We start from the raw sequence: 17,775 nt of genomic DNA, 5'->3' as shown, positions 1-17,775 counted from the left end.
TATTGTTTTTCGTCACGCAGTTCGCATGCACGAGAAACTGCACGTGCTAATGTTGTAGTCTATCTGTGGAGCACTCTTCGCGATAACGTTATCACGAGCATTTTTATGCTAGTTACTATCGGCGTGTTTTCTCACAGTCTCTTTTTTGAAATGGTTGGTTCCTGTAATGAAGTCCGTTTCCCCCGCTATTTCTTTACCCACTCTTGAACAAAAGTCACAAAACATTTTCTGTGACTCGCGATCATACCTTAGCCATAAAAATTCTTGAATCCAAGAAGTTTTGAAATGTCTTTCGCCATCAACACGGTGCGCATTGACCAGATCCTCTGTGTCTCTGTCCTCTCTCGCGGGTGTGCTGGCACAGCTGCTGGAGCCTGCTTTTTTAGAAGCAGGTGTGTCATCACCGTTGTTTGAAAAAGTCCGATATTTTTCGTTTTGACATGGTTTTTATAGCGCGGAAAGATGAGTCTCGCTTTACCCGTTCACAATCACATTTGGCGCTCTATCACAGTGAAACTTTCACGTGTAGCGTCTCATTTTACTATGTCAACACAACAAATGATGTGATAGGCTACTCTTCACAGAACACGCACATAACATGAACATTTTATAATCATGATATGTAAATTTGTATGGTCGCCAGTGGCGATCTCTGCAAAAATATCACTCGCAAATTAATATTTTTAGTCGCAAATGCGACCATTTTAGGCGCAGTCTGGAGCCCTGATTAATGCGCCTTGGAAAACACAACAAACTTATTCTGCCTAAATAAAGTAATGATTACTGTATTTATAACTAGTATATTTGTAGTTTCAGTCCCTGCATTGTAAATCGTAAGTTAGGCTCGTGAAGAGTGAACGAAAGTGCGTGACTTCGTTCAGACGCCGCATTAACGAGTCAAATAATGGATTACACGAGTCATCATCAGTAACGTTAGTAGATTTTAGAAGGCAGGCAGCAAATGATGATTGAAAATGGTTTGTTGTAGCTTGATGGATAGAATTAAAAGTGCATGTAAAGGGATAAGCAAGTTGACATTGTAATTATAAGGTAGCTCATAATTATACTGTATATAGTTTATGTTTTGCTGTTGTTGTTATTTATCAGAACTTCTAGAACTTAACTGAATATTTTTTTTTCCAGTCTTGCTAAAAGTTATATTTATAAAGCTTACCACCTCTATTAATACTGGTAACTTTGATTTTTTGTTTTTGTTAGCCTATTGTGTTTTCGTCCAAACGACTTTAAGTTTCATATCTTAAGTTTGTATTTTTATACATTTTATTTATCAGAACTTTAATATATTTTATGTTCCTCTGTTCTGTTGTAACAATAAAACAAACAAGTTTATTTTTAAACTGCATTATCATATTATTTTAGAGAGGCTGAGGGATCATGAATAACTACAAATAACTGATGTATAAGGGAAATCTGTTTGTGTTTTTTTGCGCGTTTCTGTTATTTTATTTTTTATTTTTTATATATATCGGCTGATATATCGGAATATCGGATTTTTAAGTGACCAAATATTTGTATCGGTATCGGCCTTAAAAATCCTTTATCGGTCGGGCTCTACTTTCTTCATAAGTTGAAAACAGAAGGCGGTCTGCCAGAAGCTAGATATTTTACTTTATAACAGGTTAAATATTAGAGGTCGACCGATTCATCGGTTTAGCCGATAAATCGGTAGCTGATTGGTGGAACAATCGGTTATCAGCCAAACTCCATACAGATAGTTTTTCCGGGTTGCGTCCGTTGCTGGAGCAGCTGAGACGGATGCGCTGTTATTACACAGTACGAGAGCTCTGAGAAGGGTCTGCTAGCATTATATAGCACGAGAGCGGCCTGTAAATACGAAATAACAACTATCACTGACACTGAAACAACTGTTGTTTATATTGGCACGTGAGGCTGTGCACTGCACAGAGAGCGCTGACACATCAGATGCACGTTTACAACCCCGACAGCGAAACGGTAGGACTACAGAACACTAAAGTACATGTTGCCAAATCATTATAAAGTAATTAATTTTTGACTAGGTGATGCATTAGCAGGGAAAGAACAGCAGTGTGTGTGTACTTTGTACAAGAGGACGCTAATATTAGAAGTACCTCAAGCTGTTAAAACAATATGACAAAAATACACATGTTGCATATATAAAACTAGTGACGTGAGAAAGCAAACTGTATCGCCATACATCTGACAGAAATATAAAGAAATCAGAAACGCATTCGATTTCAATGCATGTTTTGTTATTTTGATTAGATAATCGTCAAGTGACTGTTTAGATTTATATGAAAAGGTAACACTTTACAATAAGATTCCATTAGTAACATTAAGTAAGGTTAATAAACGCTGTAGAAGGATTGTTCATTGTTAGTTTGTTAATTTCAACTAATTTACGAATACATTTTTTAATTTAGTTGTAATTTTTATTTTATCTGTTAACCTTAGTTAATGCATTATGAACTAATGAATGATCAAGGTACAATTGAATTGCTCAAATATTAATACATGCTGTAAAAATGTATAATGCATAATGCATATAGTTCATGTAAGCTAGCTCAGGGGCTTTAAAACTGGGGTCCTCCAGAAGGTTCTAAGGGGTCCCCAGAAAATTTCAGAGATGAAAAAGACAGCAAAAATGGATAAAGTCTACCAAACATTTGAATGGTTTCATTTCTAAATGTTTCTCTCCTTTCTTGCCATATACATACTTTCCAGAGTATAGAGTTTTTCTCATTATAGTCCCCTTTATCTTGCTCAATGAGGTTGTAAGGCAGTATTCTTAATGCAGTACGTAAGCTGATTACATATACATTTATTGTGAAAGTTGCTCATACAAATAATTTTTAATTGAAAATGTTCTTCAGGTTTATACATCCAACATTAAGTATAGCCAATTTAAGTTTGGAAACAGTATGTTGTACTTATAATGTCACACTTACTATTTTTCTAACAGTTTAAATGTTTTTTCATTCATACATAAAAAGAAATAGATGGATTTTAGGAAGGGGGTCCATCATAAAAGGTTCATCATATTTGGGGGTCCTTGGCATCCATAGCCAATACATCCTTGTTAACAAATGCATCTTGCAAAGCGTTACCTATAAAATGTCCATGCATGTTTCTAGGTTATAACTAAGGAAACACATTTGACCTGTAATATTTTAATGTTTAAATTATTTTCTGTAGAATTTGTTCTGTTAGAACTCCATATTTACATATGCATTTTATTTAGCACATTTTCATGATTGAGTACTGTTTTTTTTTTTGCAATAAAGTTCAGCACTGTGTTATGTTTTTAAAAATATTTTACCCAGTATCCATTTTAAAAACTATAAGTTGATTAATCGGTAATCGGCAAGTACAGTCCAACCTAGTTATCGGTATCGGTAAAATCCACTATTGGTCGACCTCTATTAAATATGGATATTTTCTTACACAATCCCATCGGTTCACTTAAAGGGTTAGTTCACCCAAAAATTAAAATTCTGTCATTAATTACTCACCCTCATGTCGTTGGACACCCGTCAGACCTCTGTTCATATTCGGAACACAAATGAAGATATTTTAGTTGAAAGATGATGGCTGAGAAAGGCTTCAGATAGGCCTCCATTGGCATTCAGTACATTGACACTTCCAAGATCCATGAAAGGCACTTAAAACGTCGTTACAAAGTCCATCTCACCACAGTGGCTCTACAATAATCTTACGATGCGACGACAATAGTTTTTGTGCGCAAAAAAAAATCAAAATAACACCTTTAACCAACTTGTTCTCGACTTCCGTGTATGCCTCCACGATGCATGCGCGAGAATATGACGCAGATCCGGCGTTCGGACACATGACCCAGAAGCGATTTGTTTACGAGCAGAGGAAGACGCGCGTGTCCAAGCTGTTGAATTCTACATTGATCGTGCTTTAGGTCTCGGCGTAGTTCTCAAAATGGGGCTTAAGTGTGTATTTCATGGATTCCCGAACGCCGGCGCTACGTCATATTCTCGCGCATGCGTCGTGGAGGCATACACGGAAGTCGAGAACAAGTTGGTTAAAGGTGTTATTTTGATTTTTTTTTGCGCACAAGAACTATTGTCGTCGCATTGTAAGATTATTGTAGAGCCACTGTGGTGAGATGGACTTTGTAACGACGTTTTAAGTGCCTTTCATGGATCTTGGGAGTGTCAATGTACTGAATGCCAATGGAGGCCTATCTGAAGCCTTTCTCAGCCATCAGCTTTCAACTAAAATATCTTCATTTGTGTTCCGAATATGAACGGAGGTCTGACGGGTGTCAAACGACATGAGGGTGAGTAATTAATGACAGAATTTTCATTTTTGGGTGAACTAACCCTTTAAGAAGGCCTTTGTTAACCCCTGGAGCCGTGTGGAGCACTTTTTATGATGGATGGATGCACTTTTATGATGGATAGATGCACTTTTTTGGGCTGCTATTCACTTCCATTATAAAGCTTGGAAGTGCCAGGACATTTATTAATATAACTCTGATTGTGTTCGTCTGAAAGAATAATGTTATCATACACACCTAGGATGGCTTGAGGGTGAGTAAATTATGGGCTAATTTTCATTTTTGGATGAACTATCCCTTTGAGCCGATGCAGATGAAGTTCACGGATGTAAATGAATGAAAGAACACATGCGTGATCAGAGGTCTCACCGTCTTGGTTGCCCCAGTCCCAGTCGGGGCCCCGCACCACCTTCACACCCTGGAAGATTCCCTTCAGGATGATTCTGGACAGGTTCTGCCTCGGCGTCAAGCTCACTCTGAGTTCAAGAGAAGGAAGAGCGAGTTACGATCCGGAGGAAAATCTACTTGAGCATATTTTTCACATGGAATATAGATATTTAGAAGAATGTGTGTAACAAAACAGTTAATGGTCCCCATTGATTTCCATAGTCATTTTGTTGAACTATCCCTTTAATTGCAGTAAGATGTACACATGACGCACAATCCTCTTCCCTGCCGTTTATATGCCATTTTCGTTATTGCATTATCTTCATGTTGTGCATCATGAAAGCAGCCCAAAAACATGATGCCTTCTTTACCACTCTCTACGAATCTGTGCATCCGTGTTCATCAAGCACATGCACACTTTGATCAGTGCCATTAAAGTCTTTACATACCTGTTAATTGAGATTAAAATCAGCATACGGCACGTTTTATTATGATTATGGCTGCTACCATTATGAGGTTAATCGCATCCAATTTGATGGAAGATTGTGTTTACATGAGGTAAAGTTTGTTCACATTATTGTCTAAATCTCATTATAATGGCATTATGAGGGCGTGTGTAAATGTAGCTGTGTTTCCATCCACTTATTTTTATGCAAATTTTAGGTTATTGCATAAAAAAAATGCTGGATGGCAATACATAAATGCGCATAAATTCTAAAACTGAGCATAAAACACATGCGCTCAACTGAGGAGGATTTTTTTTTCTGATAAGATGACATGCACATAAACTACGACAGAAACACATTTACTGAATAAATCCCTCGATGTGTGACTTTGGCTCAGCAGAGGCTGTGATTGGATAACTGGCCTAAACAGCGCACCAATGGCATCGCAGAATCTCAAATGTTGGTTTGGGGTTCCTGAAATGCCTGAGTCAAAGAATTATAATTATTTGGTTTAATTCCTCCAGAAGTGTCTCACACGATTGAGTTCCCAAACACCAGCATCCCAACACAAGAGAACATGACGTGTGTGTGTGTGTGTGTATTCCTCCAGAAGCATCTCACACGATTGAGTTCCCAAACACCAGCATCCCAACACAAGAGAACATGACGTGTGTGTGTGTGTGTGTGTGTGTGTGTGTGTGTGTGTGTGTGTGTGTGTGTGTGTGTGTGTGTGTGTGTGTGTGTGTGTATTCCTCCAGAAGTGTCTCACACGATTGAGTTCCCAAACACCAGCATCCCAACACAAGAGAACATGACAGCGTTTATTGTGTTTCGCCTGGCACTCTCACTGGTGTGTGTGTGTGTGTGTGTGCGTGTGCGTGTGTGTGTTTTCGTCTGACGCTCTGAGACGACACTCATTTATGATGAAGGGAAAAGAGCACGATTGCACCATTTGATATTTTGCGCCAGTTTCCCAGGAAGAGATGATTTTGTTCTCTTGAACACATGGGAGGGAAATGCTGCTTCATTCATGCATGTTTTATGACATATTCCAAGTGAAATTCCCAACCATGGATGGAAACACAGCAGATGTTCCTTTTGTCAACCCAGCAGAATTCTCCATTTGTTTCACAAAACAATGCTTCCTAGAGTCTTGTATCAAAACTGATGCTAATACAAAATGGTTTTAATTAAACTAAATGAAATGCAAATGCATTCAAATTCAATGGATTGCAAAATCAGCACTACTTTTATTTTTAAGTATATGCATTTAAATTGTGGAGACCTGAAAATTAGATAATGCAATAATAAATATATTCATTCATTCATTCATTCATTATCATTTTAAAATGGTATAATAAAATTAAATGAAAATTGACAGCCCTAATTCAAATGTCTGATTTATTTGTATATTGTAGTGCTTTTCACAATACAAGCAGATAAAAAGAGACATTTAAAAGAATCACAATTGACTCAACTAAGCATCTGACAAATACATAAACGTAAAAACACAGAATAAAAGATAACCCTAGCACTGAAAACATCATCGGCCCGGAGCCAATGACAGAACCAAACAATGTCAAAATCACTGATTACACATTGAATGTGAAGACAGCGAGACATTACTGTATTTGATGTGAACGTGTGCCGGAGGACATAAGAGCAGCACAATTGGAAACACATGCTCTGAGTACAGCTGAGGACAGACCCTTCGAGCTGTGAGAGGTCCTTTGGCTCAACACTAGGGAAACACAAGGAATGACAGCACATACCTTATAGTAAAGACCTGATCTGATCGGGGAGCAAAGGAACTGCCTATTCCCATAATTCCACCATCAACGCTTCCTCCTCAGCTGGAACTATTCATCATCAATCAGAGGCAGCAGTCAACTATCTTTGCTCTGGTTTGGCTGTTCTTTCCCTTCTCATTTTCTCTTCTAATCAGCTGTACGTGTCCGTCCTCAAGCGCTGTCTCTCACCATATGGCAGCGCCTGAAGCGCTCGAAGGCTTAAAACACAATCAGGGTAAATCTCTAAGTAGCCTGTCGCTCTTGTTTCTCAGGTGTGTGTCCAAGATCAAAGGTAAGACGGTGTGTGTGACGCTGTACGTGCGCACGCACCAGAAACAGACAATCTATAAACTCTAAGCACCAAAAATGCATCACGCTCTGCACTTACATCATGAATATCTGAAATAAATGTTTGTCATAATCAGGGTTGCCATGTCTGTGGTTTTCCCGTGGGATTGGGCTACTTTAAACTGTAGATTCTTTCCCGCAGGTTAAAGCTTTAACATATAATATCAAATATCAGATTGGGCTAGTTTGGGGCTATTTTTGATTGGTCATTGGGATAGTTTGGGGCTATTTTTGATTGGTCATTGGGCTAGTTTGGGGCTATTTTTGATTGGTCATTGGGCTAGTTTGGGGCAGTTTGGGGCTATTTCTGATTGGTCATTGGGCTAGTTTGGGGCTATTTCTGATTGGTCATTGGGCTAGTTTGGGGCTATTTCTGAATGGGTCATTGGGATAGTGTGGGGCTATTTCTGATTGGTCATTGGGCTAGTTTGGGGCTATTTCTGAATGGGTCATTGGGCTAGTTTGGGGCTATTTTGATTGGGTCATTGGGCTAGTTTGGGGCTATTTTGATTGGGTCATTGGGCTAGTTTGGGGCTATTTCTGATTGGTCACTGGGCTAGTTTGGGGCAGTTTCTGAATGGGTCATTGGGCTAGTTTGGGGCTATTTGTGATTGGTCATTGGGATAGTTTGGGGCTATTTCTGATTGGTCATTGGGCTAGTTTGGGGCTATTTTTGATTGGTCATTGGGATAGTTTGGGGCTATTTCTGATTGGTCATTGGGCTAGTTTGGGGCTATTTTTGATTGGTCATTGGGCTAGTTTGGGGCTATTTCTGATTGGTCATTGGGATAGTTTGGGGCTATTTCTGATTGGTCATTGGGATAGTTTGGGGCTATTTCTGATTGGTCATTGGGCTAGTTTGGGGCTATTTCTGATTGGTCATTGGGATAGTTTGGGGCTATTTCTGATTGGTCATTGGGCTAGTTTGGGGCTATTTTTGATTGGTCATTGGGATAGTTTGGGGATATTTTTGATTGGTCATTGGGCTAGTTTGGGGCTATTTTTGATTGGTCATTGGGATAGTTTGGGGCTATTTTTGATTGGGTCATTGGGCTAGTTTGGGGCTATTTCTGATTGGGTCATTGGGCTAGTTTGGGGCTATTTTTGATTGGGTCATTGGGCTAGTTTGGGGCTATTTTGATTGGTCATTGGGCTAGTTTGGGGCTATTTTTGATTGGTCATTGGGATAGTTTGGGGATATTTTTGATTGGTCATTGGGCTAGTTTGGGGCTATTTTTGATTGGTCATTGGGATAGTTTGGGGCTATTTTTGATTGGGTCATTGGGCTAGTTTGGGGCTATTTCTGATTGGGTCATTGGGCTAGTTTGGGGCTATTTTTGATTGGGTCATTGGGCTAGTTTGGGGCTATTTTGATTGGGTCATTGGGCTAGTTTGGGGCTATTTTTGATTGGGTCATTGGGCTAGTTTGGGGCTATTTTTGATTGGGTCATTGGGCTAGTTTGGGGCTATTTCTGATTGGTCATTGGGCTAGTTTGGGGCTATTTTTGATTGGGTCATTGGGCTAGTTTGGGGCTATTTTGATTGGGTCATTGGGCTAGTTTGGGGCTATTTTTGATTGGGTCATTGGGCTAGTTTGGGGCTATTTTTGATTGGGTCATTGGGCTAGTTTGGGGCTATTTCTGACTGGGTCATTGGGCTAGTTTGGGGCTATTTTGATTGGGTCATTGGGCTAGTTTGGGGCTATTTTTGATTGGGTCATTGGGCTAGTTTGGGGCTATTTCTGATTGGTCACTGGGCTAGTTTGGGGCAGTTTCTGAATGGTCATTGGGCTAGTTTGGGCTATTTTTGATTGGTCATTGGGCTAGTTTGGGGCTATTTTTGATTGGTCATTGGGCTAGTTTGGGGCTATTTCTGATTGGTCATTGGGCTAGTTTGGGGCTATTTCTGAATGGGTCATTGGGCTAGTTTGGGGCTATTTTGATTGGGTCATTGGGCTAGTTTGGGGCTATTTCTGATTGGTCACTGGGCTAGTTTGGGGCAGTTTCTGAATGGGTCATTGGGCTAGTTTGGGGCTATTTTTGATTGGTCATTGGGATAGTTTGGGGCTATTTCTGATTGGTCATTGGGCTAGTTTGGGGCTATTTTTGATTGGTCATTGGGATAGTTTGGGGATATTTTTGATTGGTCATTGGGATAGTTTGGGGCTATTTTTGATTGGTCATTGGGATAGTTTGGGGCTATTTTTGATTGGTCATTGGGATAGTTTGGGGCTATTTTTGATTGGTCATTGGGCTAGTTTGGGGCTATTTTTGATTGGGTCATTGGGCTAGTTTGGGGCTATTTCTGACTGGGTCATTGGGCTAGTTTGGGGCTATTTTGATTGGGTCATTGGGCTAGTTTGGGGCTATTTTTGATTGGGTCATTGGGCTAGTTTGGGGCTATTTTTGATTGGGTCATTGGGCTAGTTTGGGGCTATTTTTGATTGGGTCATTGGGCTAGTTTGGGGCTATTTCTGACTGGGTCATTGGGCTAGTTTGGGGCTATTTTGATTGGGTCATTGGGCTAGTTTGGGGCTATTTTTGATTGGGTCATTGGGCTAGTTTGGGGCTATTTTTGATTGGGTCATTGGGCTAGTTTGGGGCTATTTCTGACTGGGTCATTGGGCTAGTTTGGGGCTATTTTGATTGGGTCATTGGGCTAGTTTGGGGCTATTTTTGATTGGGTCATTGGGCTACTTTGGAGCAATTCTTGATTGGTCATTGGGTTGTTTGGACCCAAGAGGACCCTCCTGGTGCCAAGAGGAATTTATTTGAATGAAAGACAGAACAGGCATCTCATAAAAAGAGGGATGTTAAATTTCAGATTATGAAACAACAGATCTAGAGTTGAAAATATCAATAAAAGTATTGTCAAACGTCAGTGAAACGTGTCTATAGTTCAGGTGTGGTTCTTCCTCTTCCACTAAAAATCAATTGGTTACTGCAGAATTGATGGAGAAAGGCTGGTTCAGAGGAGTTCTCTAGCATCCTCTGTTTGCATATGGCACTGCTCTGATCATTCGTTATCGACTGCAGTGACGTATCCCTATTTCAGCTGTGATTCTTCAGTGACACTGCTCTACTGTGTGTCAAACGGCGGTCAGAGATCAAGGTCAGTCCTCTTTTAGCCTGTTGACACAGAGACTTGAGTAATCCATGGCCACACGCAGATACAACACTCTCACGCTACACATACACTGCTGAAAACCACCAAATGAAACGCATTCAGTCAGCAAACTGTGCATTTGGTAACACTTTACGATAAGGTCTCATTAACATTAGATAATGCATTAACTAACAACGAGCAATATATTTTGCTATCTTTTAATTAAAGAATGTGATATCACATATGTCGACTTTATTTTGCTATTGACATACAAAGACAAACCAACATCAAACATTATCCTAAACTTGTCCAAATCAGACGTAGGAGATATTGCTGTGAGAAAGACCCAATGACCTCTTGGCATGACGTAATGTCTCCAGGGCTGCTGTGTGTCTGTGTTTGACACGAGAAAGATTACAGACAACAACGTGACAGAAGCTAACTAGTCGCTGCCTTAGCCGATTAACACGTTTAAGGCTGTTTTGTTCCTTGCCTTGGTAAACATATGGGAGGGCCATATGCCGAATTGTGTCAAAACACAAAAACATGCGTTACCTCAGACTACACATGACCTCTGAACAGAGAGCCGTTTAACACAAGAGTATCACCCATCCATCTTCACATCCAAGCAAAACTTCATATTCATTGAAATATTCAGGTGCGGGTGAGAGTCACTGCGCTCCAGAAACGCTGTCTGAAGTGTGATCAGAGAGACAGTTCTCCTGCGACACAGAGACTAATCTCATATGCAGGCCTTTCTCACAAATAAATCCTATTAACATCCTACCGGGAAAAACAAGGGCATCATGTCAACAAATAATCAGTGGCCACAGCGCAAATATGATAGGATATATAAAGGACTAGTATAGAGAAACCATATGACCAGCCCTTTTTAAATGGGAATGGAAGTTGCACTCGTCTTTTCTCCCCTATTGTGCCGTATATCCGAGTGAAACACTACTCAAACAAGAACAAATATAAGGCGGGGCTTGATTTTGTCCGTGGGGAATTGATTGGATGGTTGTGGTTTGCTATTGGTGGATATCATGTGAGTGACAGGTTCCCCCGCCCATCATCAGAGAAGAGAGGAAAGAGAGAGGGAGGGGAAGTTATTTCTCTCGTTAGCAGCCTGTGTGTTAAATGCCTTTAAGCACCTGTTGGTGGCAGAGTGTGTGAATGTGTGTGGTGCGTAAGTCTGTGTGTGTGTGTGTGTGTGTGTGTGTGTGTGTGAGAGAGAGAGAGAGAGAGAGAGAGAGAGAGAGAGAGAGAGAGAGAGAGAAAGAGAGAGTGTGTGTGTGTGTGTGTGTGAGTGAGTGAGTGAGAGAGAGTGCGTGTGTGTGAGTGTGTGAAAGAGAATGTGTGTGTGTGTGTGTGTGTGTGTGTGTGTGTGTGTATGTGTGTGTAAGAGAGAGTGTGTGTGAGAAAGTGCGAGTGTGTGAGTGTGTGAAAGAGAATATGTGAGTGAGTGTGAACGTGTGAGAGAGTGAGTGTATGTGTGTGTATGTGTGTGAGACAGAGAGAGAGTGTGTGTGTGTGCATGAGTCTGTAAACATGAACGCGTAAACATTAAATATGAGGACACTTCATATTAAATAGCTTTAAAAACATATACTACACAATGTTTTATTAAAAATGTAAAAATGCAGAATTATTTCCTGTGATGGGTAGGTTTAGGGGTAGAGGTAGTGTAGGGGGATAGAATGTACAGTTTGTACAGTATAAAAACCATTAGGCCTATGGAATGTCCTCACTTGGATAGCAAAACAAACCTGTGTGTGTGTGTGTGTGTGTGTGTGTGTGTGTGTGTGTGTGTGTGTGTGTGTGTGTGTGTGTGTGTGTGTGTGTGTGTGTGTGTGTGTGTGTGTGTGTGTGTGTGTGTGTGTGTGTGTGTGTGTGTGTGTGTGTGTGTGTGTGTCTGTTTGAAGTTAATCCATTAAAAAGCACTTCACGGACAGTTACATCATATCTATTTCTGGTATCTTTGCGCATATCAATGAACATCAATGGTCAATAATAGATATAATGAGCTTTGGGTTTAATCACTGTCGCACGACTGCTGACCTCCATTACTGCACACACATGCGTTTTGACATATTGAGGGACACGTTATTAGCTCACATATTCCATCAGCATTGTCAAAAGTGTATTTCACACAGAATTTCATCAGAAAAGAAAACAAAGCTTATGCCTAGGAAAGTGTGGCGCTGATTTCTCATGTTTCTATGAGAATGAGAGCAGTGACATTCAGACAGAGAGAGAGAGAGAGATGATGGAGGGAGAGAGAGATGATGATAGAGGAAGAGGAGGAGAGGAAACTCACGGTTGTGAATGTGCCGTCTCGTAGCGCTCGAAGGCGTGCGTCAGGTCGTGCTTGTTGTTCATGTAACACTGAGTGCACAGGTCGTAATCGAAACACACCTTACACTTCCAGCGCATTCCCATAATGCCGTGCTTCTTACAACTGTCACAAATGATATTTGAATGTCGGACACCTAAGAGGAAGAAAGGAAAAATGGAAGATCAGCACATCTAATCCAAGAATGGGTCGTAAAAAATGAAATGAAGCATCCCATTAGATTCATTACAGTTTTTCACCATATATAGTAATAATGATAATTTTTTACTCCGCTCAGTGAGTCTCTAAACACGGTCTGGCCCTTTAAAGGGGGTTCTAATGATATTTCCTGCATTCTCACATTATTTACACTGTTATTATTTTATCCTCATGCTAAACATGGCCAAAATTTCAAAAAACGAGTTGGACGTATGACGGATTATTTCTGAGTCAAATACACTCCTTCAGGATTCGTACAAGCTTCGGAAAGTTTCTTTCGAGTAGGGCCCTGTATGACATCATAAAGGGGGCAGAATTCCTATATATATATATATATATATATATATATATATATATATATATATATATATATATATATATATATATATATATATATATATATATATATATATATATAGTAGGGCTGTGCGATATTGAAGAAAAATGCGGTATGCGATATCCTTGTTAAATAATGCGATATTCGATATTGCTTTAAGTGTGTAAAATCTATTTCTTTCCCCACCAATCTATTTCTTTCTTGCACTTAAAGCATAACGGACTGTGTTTACATGAAAACTCATCAAGACAGCCATTTTGACATAACTGTGTGTGTATTTGACAGTTTGAGTGTGTAACAAGACACGAAAAAAAAAGAACAGCTTGTGCGCACGTTTTGTTGTGCGTGTCAGACAGCAGACAGAGTGAGACTGCAAGGAGTTGTTTTTTGCAAGTTATTATGTTTAATAAGTCTTTTTGACGTCAAGCAAGTCACATAAGTAACAGTTGTGTGTATATACACACACACACACACACACACACACACACACACACACCCACCCCCAACCACCGCGTGGTAAAAAACTGCCACCTTCACGTCACAGCCCTACACTCTCACACTCACACACACATGTTGGGTTTTCATGTTTTATGGGGACTTTCCATAGGCGTAATGGTTTTTATACCATACATACCGTATATTCTATCCCCCTACACTGCCCCTGCCCCTAAACCTACCCATCACAGGAGACATTCTGCATTTTTACATTTTCAAAAAACATCACTTAGTCTGATTTATAAGATGTTTTCCTCATGGGGACCTAAAAATGTCCCCACAAGGATGAGGATTTCGGATATTGCCATCTTTGTGGGGACATTTTGTCCCCATAACATAGGGATTACCAGTCCACTCACACACACACTCACACACACTCACACACACACTCACACTCACACTCACACACACTCACACACACTCACACACACTCACACACACTCACACACACTCACACACACTCACACACACTCACACTCACACACACTCACTCACATCAATTCAATTCACATTCGTTCGTGTTACTGGAGCCGTCGACGGCGCTGGCATTGTGTTTTTAGATCACAAAATCAACTGTCACTAAAGAAGTGTGTTTCTGGTTGTGAGGGAAAGATAACCTTGTTCAGCTTCCCAAATAACCCAGCATTAAGGGAACAGTGGATGCAGTTCGTGTTTCCGGGGTTCTGCAAGTGTCTGTGTTTGTTCCCGGTCACGAGTGGAAACCACAGGCGGTGCGTGAAACTGCATCAAATGTGTGTGTTTTGTTGGCAATCTGCGCGTAAGTGCATATAATGTGAACAAGCGTATCGGTCCTTTATAAATCTGATAAAACTAAAGACTCTTCCGCATTGCGGAAATGAATCCTTATGAAAGTTTAGTCAAGAGTAGTGAGCGATTTATTTGTTTGTTTGTTGGTCTTTTGTTGTTTGATAAACATTAAAACACAGACAGCAGTGCAGCAGGAATATACGCAGTTCATTAATAAACCATCGGTTTGTTATATCGGCCTGTCTCATGATATAGCCGATATGCCGATGGTTGTAAATTGATAAAAAAAAAAATAATACCAAAAAACGGCCGATATATATACACAGATACATCGGTGCATCCCTAATTATAATAAATAGTACGTGTATTTTCTTCATTTCTCCAGGACCGACAGCAGAACCGATAGCACCGGAGCTTATCGATACTGCAGTCTTTCATAATTTATTTTCCCTCCATTAAGCAGAAACAGGTTATTTGAGGCAGTTGAGACTGATTTCAATGCATTTCAGTTTACCATTAAGTGTGTTTCCATGTAAACATCTTGTATAAAGGACTGCAATGCAATTTGACAGACAGACAGATATTGATCTCACTCATCTGAGAGAGATATAATCACTTCAGGGATGTGCAGAACGGTGGTGTAACTATTTAAGCCAATTTGAGCCTGCAGCCACTGCGTGTGTGTGAATCCACACTGCCACCAGCTGAGGGAGTTCATGACCGCTCATGTGCTCCTTTAACACCTGACTGTGGTAACGCCCAGTAGCACTGAACCTTACAGAGGACAGATCCTGCACATCTGAGAGCAAACGCTCACTTTAAAGAGGACCTATTCTGCCCTCAAACTCTTGATGTTGTGTTTGTGCTCTACTAGAGCAGGTTTTCCTGCTTGAATGTTGATTATTTCCTCATATTCTCCATTGTTGCGGCTCCTCTCTTCCCAGTCTGTCAGTAACTCTCTGTTTAGTTCCGGTCTCTATGAAGCCCCTCCTTCTGAAAAGCACAATGTGCTCTGATTGGTCGGCTGGAGCAGTGTGTTGTGATTGGTGTTTGGGAAATGCCCCTCCCCTTACCGCCATCAACCAGGCCTTTATTCTGCATATTAATTATTTAAATGAGGAATATTGTGACGTGTTGGTTCTCGGAAGAAAACTAAAGACTACAATTAACGGAGGCATCTCAGGGAGTTCAGAAACACTGATACTGATATAGAGAAGAACTTACGCTCAAACAGCAACATCACACACTAAAAAAGACAGATGAACAGAATGCATAGCAGAATACGACCTCTTTAAGGTTTAACCGTTAAAGGAACACAGCGTTTTTTTTGGGACTTTAGCTTATTCACCGTATCCCCCAGAGTTAGATAAGTCCATACATACCATTCTCATCTCTGTGTGTGCTATAACTCTGTCTGACGCACCCACCGCTAGCCTAGCTTAGCACAAAGACTGGAGGTAAACGGCTCCAGCTAGCCTACTGCTCAATAAGTGACAAAATAACGCCAACATTTTCCTATTTACATGTTGCGATGTGTATAGTTACATTGTGTACTAAGACCGAAGGAAAATTAAAAGTTGCGTACTTTGCTGCCATACCATGAGTGCAGCGGCGCAATGATATTACACAGCGCCTGAAAATAGGCTAACTTCCGTCAACATAACCAACGTGACAACCTGCTTGCACAGACAGCGTGCTGAAGACTATTTTCAGGCGCTGCGTAATATCATTGCGCCGCTGCACCCATGGTACGGCACAAAGTTCCATGATTACTACACAGGAACGAGAGAATAGTTTAGGGATGCACCGATATGATTTTTTGGGGCCGACACCGATTTTAACAAACAATTATTGGCCGATACCGATATTTGTCACTTGCCCTCTTATTAGAAATGTTGTCATTTAAAATAGTGTTTTTAAAGTTAAAAAAAACAAACATTATTAACTCATAGCCTACTAGGTAGTTTATTGCTGCATTATCAAATAATTTCTAATGAACATACACTGGATCATTTTAACATTCACCAGGCCAACATAAATATTATATACATATATGGTAAATGGTAAATGGACTGCATTTATGTAGCGCTTTTTAACAGACCTACGGCCATCCAAAGCGCCTCATATTCACCCATTCACTCACTCATTCACACACCGACAGCGGTGTCAGCCATGCAAGGTGCCATCCAGCTCGTCGGGAGCAGCTGGGGTTAGGTGTCTTGCTCATGGACACCTCGGCACTTGGTCAGGTGGAACCGGGGATCGAACCACCAACCTTCCAGTTTGTAGACAACCTACATGAACCACTGAGCCACTGCCGCCCATATCCATATATATATATATATATATACACACACACATATACACACAACAGAAAATATGAAATAAACAGTGCTTTTTAAGTAGGTTTAATGTTAAATAACACTGCATATTCTTCACTGTATAAATTAAATTAATATATTATTACATTGAGACGTAGCTCTTCTGTACAACATTCTGTCACAATTACTTTGTTAAACTGAACTTTTATTTTGACGGGTTGCCGTGTGCTTTGAGTTCCTGTGTGTGTGTTTTGATATGACGATAGATTTTGTCGAATAAAACGGTAAAATGCTCATGAAGTGACTGGAGATGCATTCGTGTCTCATATTGAGGTGGCAGAGGCTGAAAAACACCACAAGTTTCTGTGTGTGTGTGTGTGTGTGTGTGTGTGTGTGTGTGTGTGTGTGTGTGTGTGTGTGTGTGTGTGTGTGTGTGTGTGTGTGTGTGTGTGTGTGTGTGTGTGTGTGTGTGTGTGTGTGTGTGTGTGTGTGTGTGTGTGTGTGTGTGTGTGTGTGTGTGTGTGTGTGAGAGAGAGAAAGAGGTAACGTTAGGCTAAATGAAGCCGCGCGTCACTATTCATTTACAGAGACAGAGAAACATGCAGGATTCATATTTAAGCAGTCTTTTTGGGGCTTAAATATTCACAGACACTAGTATGCATCGCGATTGATTTAAGTGACTGACCAATGTTTTATTTATTCATCAAAACATTCCATGCCATTCCGCATTATGCAGTAAATTTCGTTTTTATGACCGGATTCTGTCTGCGTTGTCCGCATCGCGGAAATGAATCCTTATGAAAGTTTAGTCAATAGTAGTGAGCGATTTATTTTTTTGTTTGTTGGTCTTTTGTTGTTTGATAAACATTAAAACACAAACAGCAGCGCAGCAGGAATATTAGATATAATCTTGGA

At 40.3% G+C, this 17,775-nt stretch overlaps 2 protein-coding genes across 5 annotated transcripts in view; one reads left to right on the top strand and one right to left on the bottom strand.

The window, feature by feature from the left end:
• Nucleotides 1-17,775, bottom strand: part of mib2 (MIB E3 ubiquitin protein ligase 2) — a 115,773-nt gene that overhangs the window by 41,636 nt on the left and 56,362 nt on the right. For 3 of the 4 annotated variants that reach the window (XM_079826440.1, XM_079826441.1, XM_079826439.1), the window contains exons 3-4: nucleotides 12,706-12,877; nucleotides 4,679-4,785 (exon numbers count right to left, since the gene is read on the bottom strand). In XM_079826440.1, the coding sequence (XP_079682566.1) occupies nucleotides 4,679-4,785; nucleotides 12,706-12,877 (279 nt within the window). Of the gene's footprint in view, nucleotides 1-4,678; nucleotides 4,786-6,914; nucleotides 7,165-12,705; nucleotides 12,878-17,775 lie in introns of those variants that run through there. The other variant, XM_079826442.1, reaches the window with a different exon arrangement.
• LOC307132267 (interleukin-17 receptor E) overlaps nucleotides 16,688-17,775 on the top strand; it is a 517,506-nt gene continuing 516,418 nt past the window's right edge. Inside the window, exon 1 of the mRNA XM_079826447.1 lies at nucleotides 16,688-16,824. The gene's annotated coding sequence lies outside the window, so the exon portion shown is untranslated. The remainder of the gene's footprint in view (nucleotides 16,825-17,775) is intronic.

This window comes from Gobio gobio (genome assembly GCF_949357685.1).
Source record: "Gobio gobio genome assembly, chromosome: 10".
In the NCBI taxonomy this organism is placed as follows: Eukaryota; Metazoa; Chordata; class Actinopteri; order Cypriniformes; family Gobionidae; genus Gobio; species Gobio gobio.
Note: the sequence above shows the minus strand (reverse complement) of the source record. Positions and strands in the feature narration are given on the sequence as shown.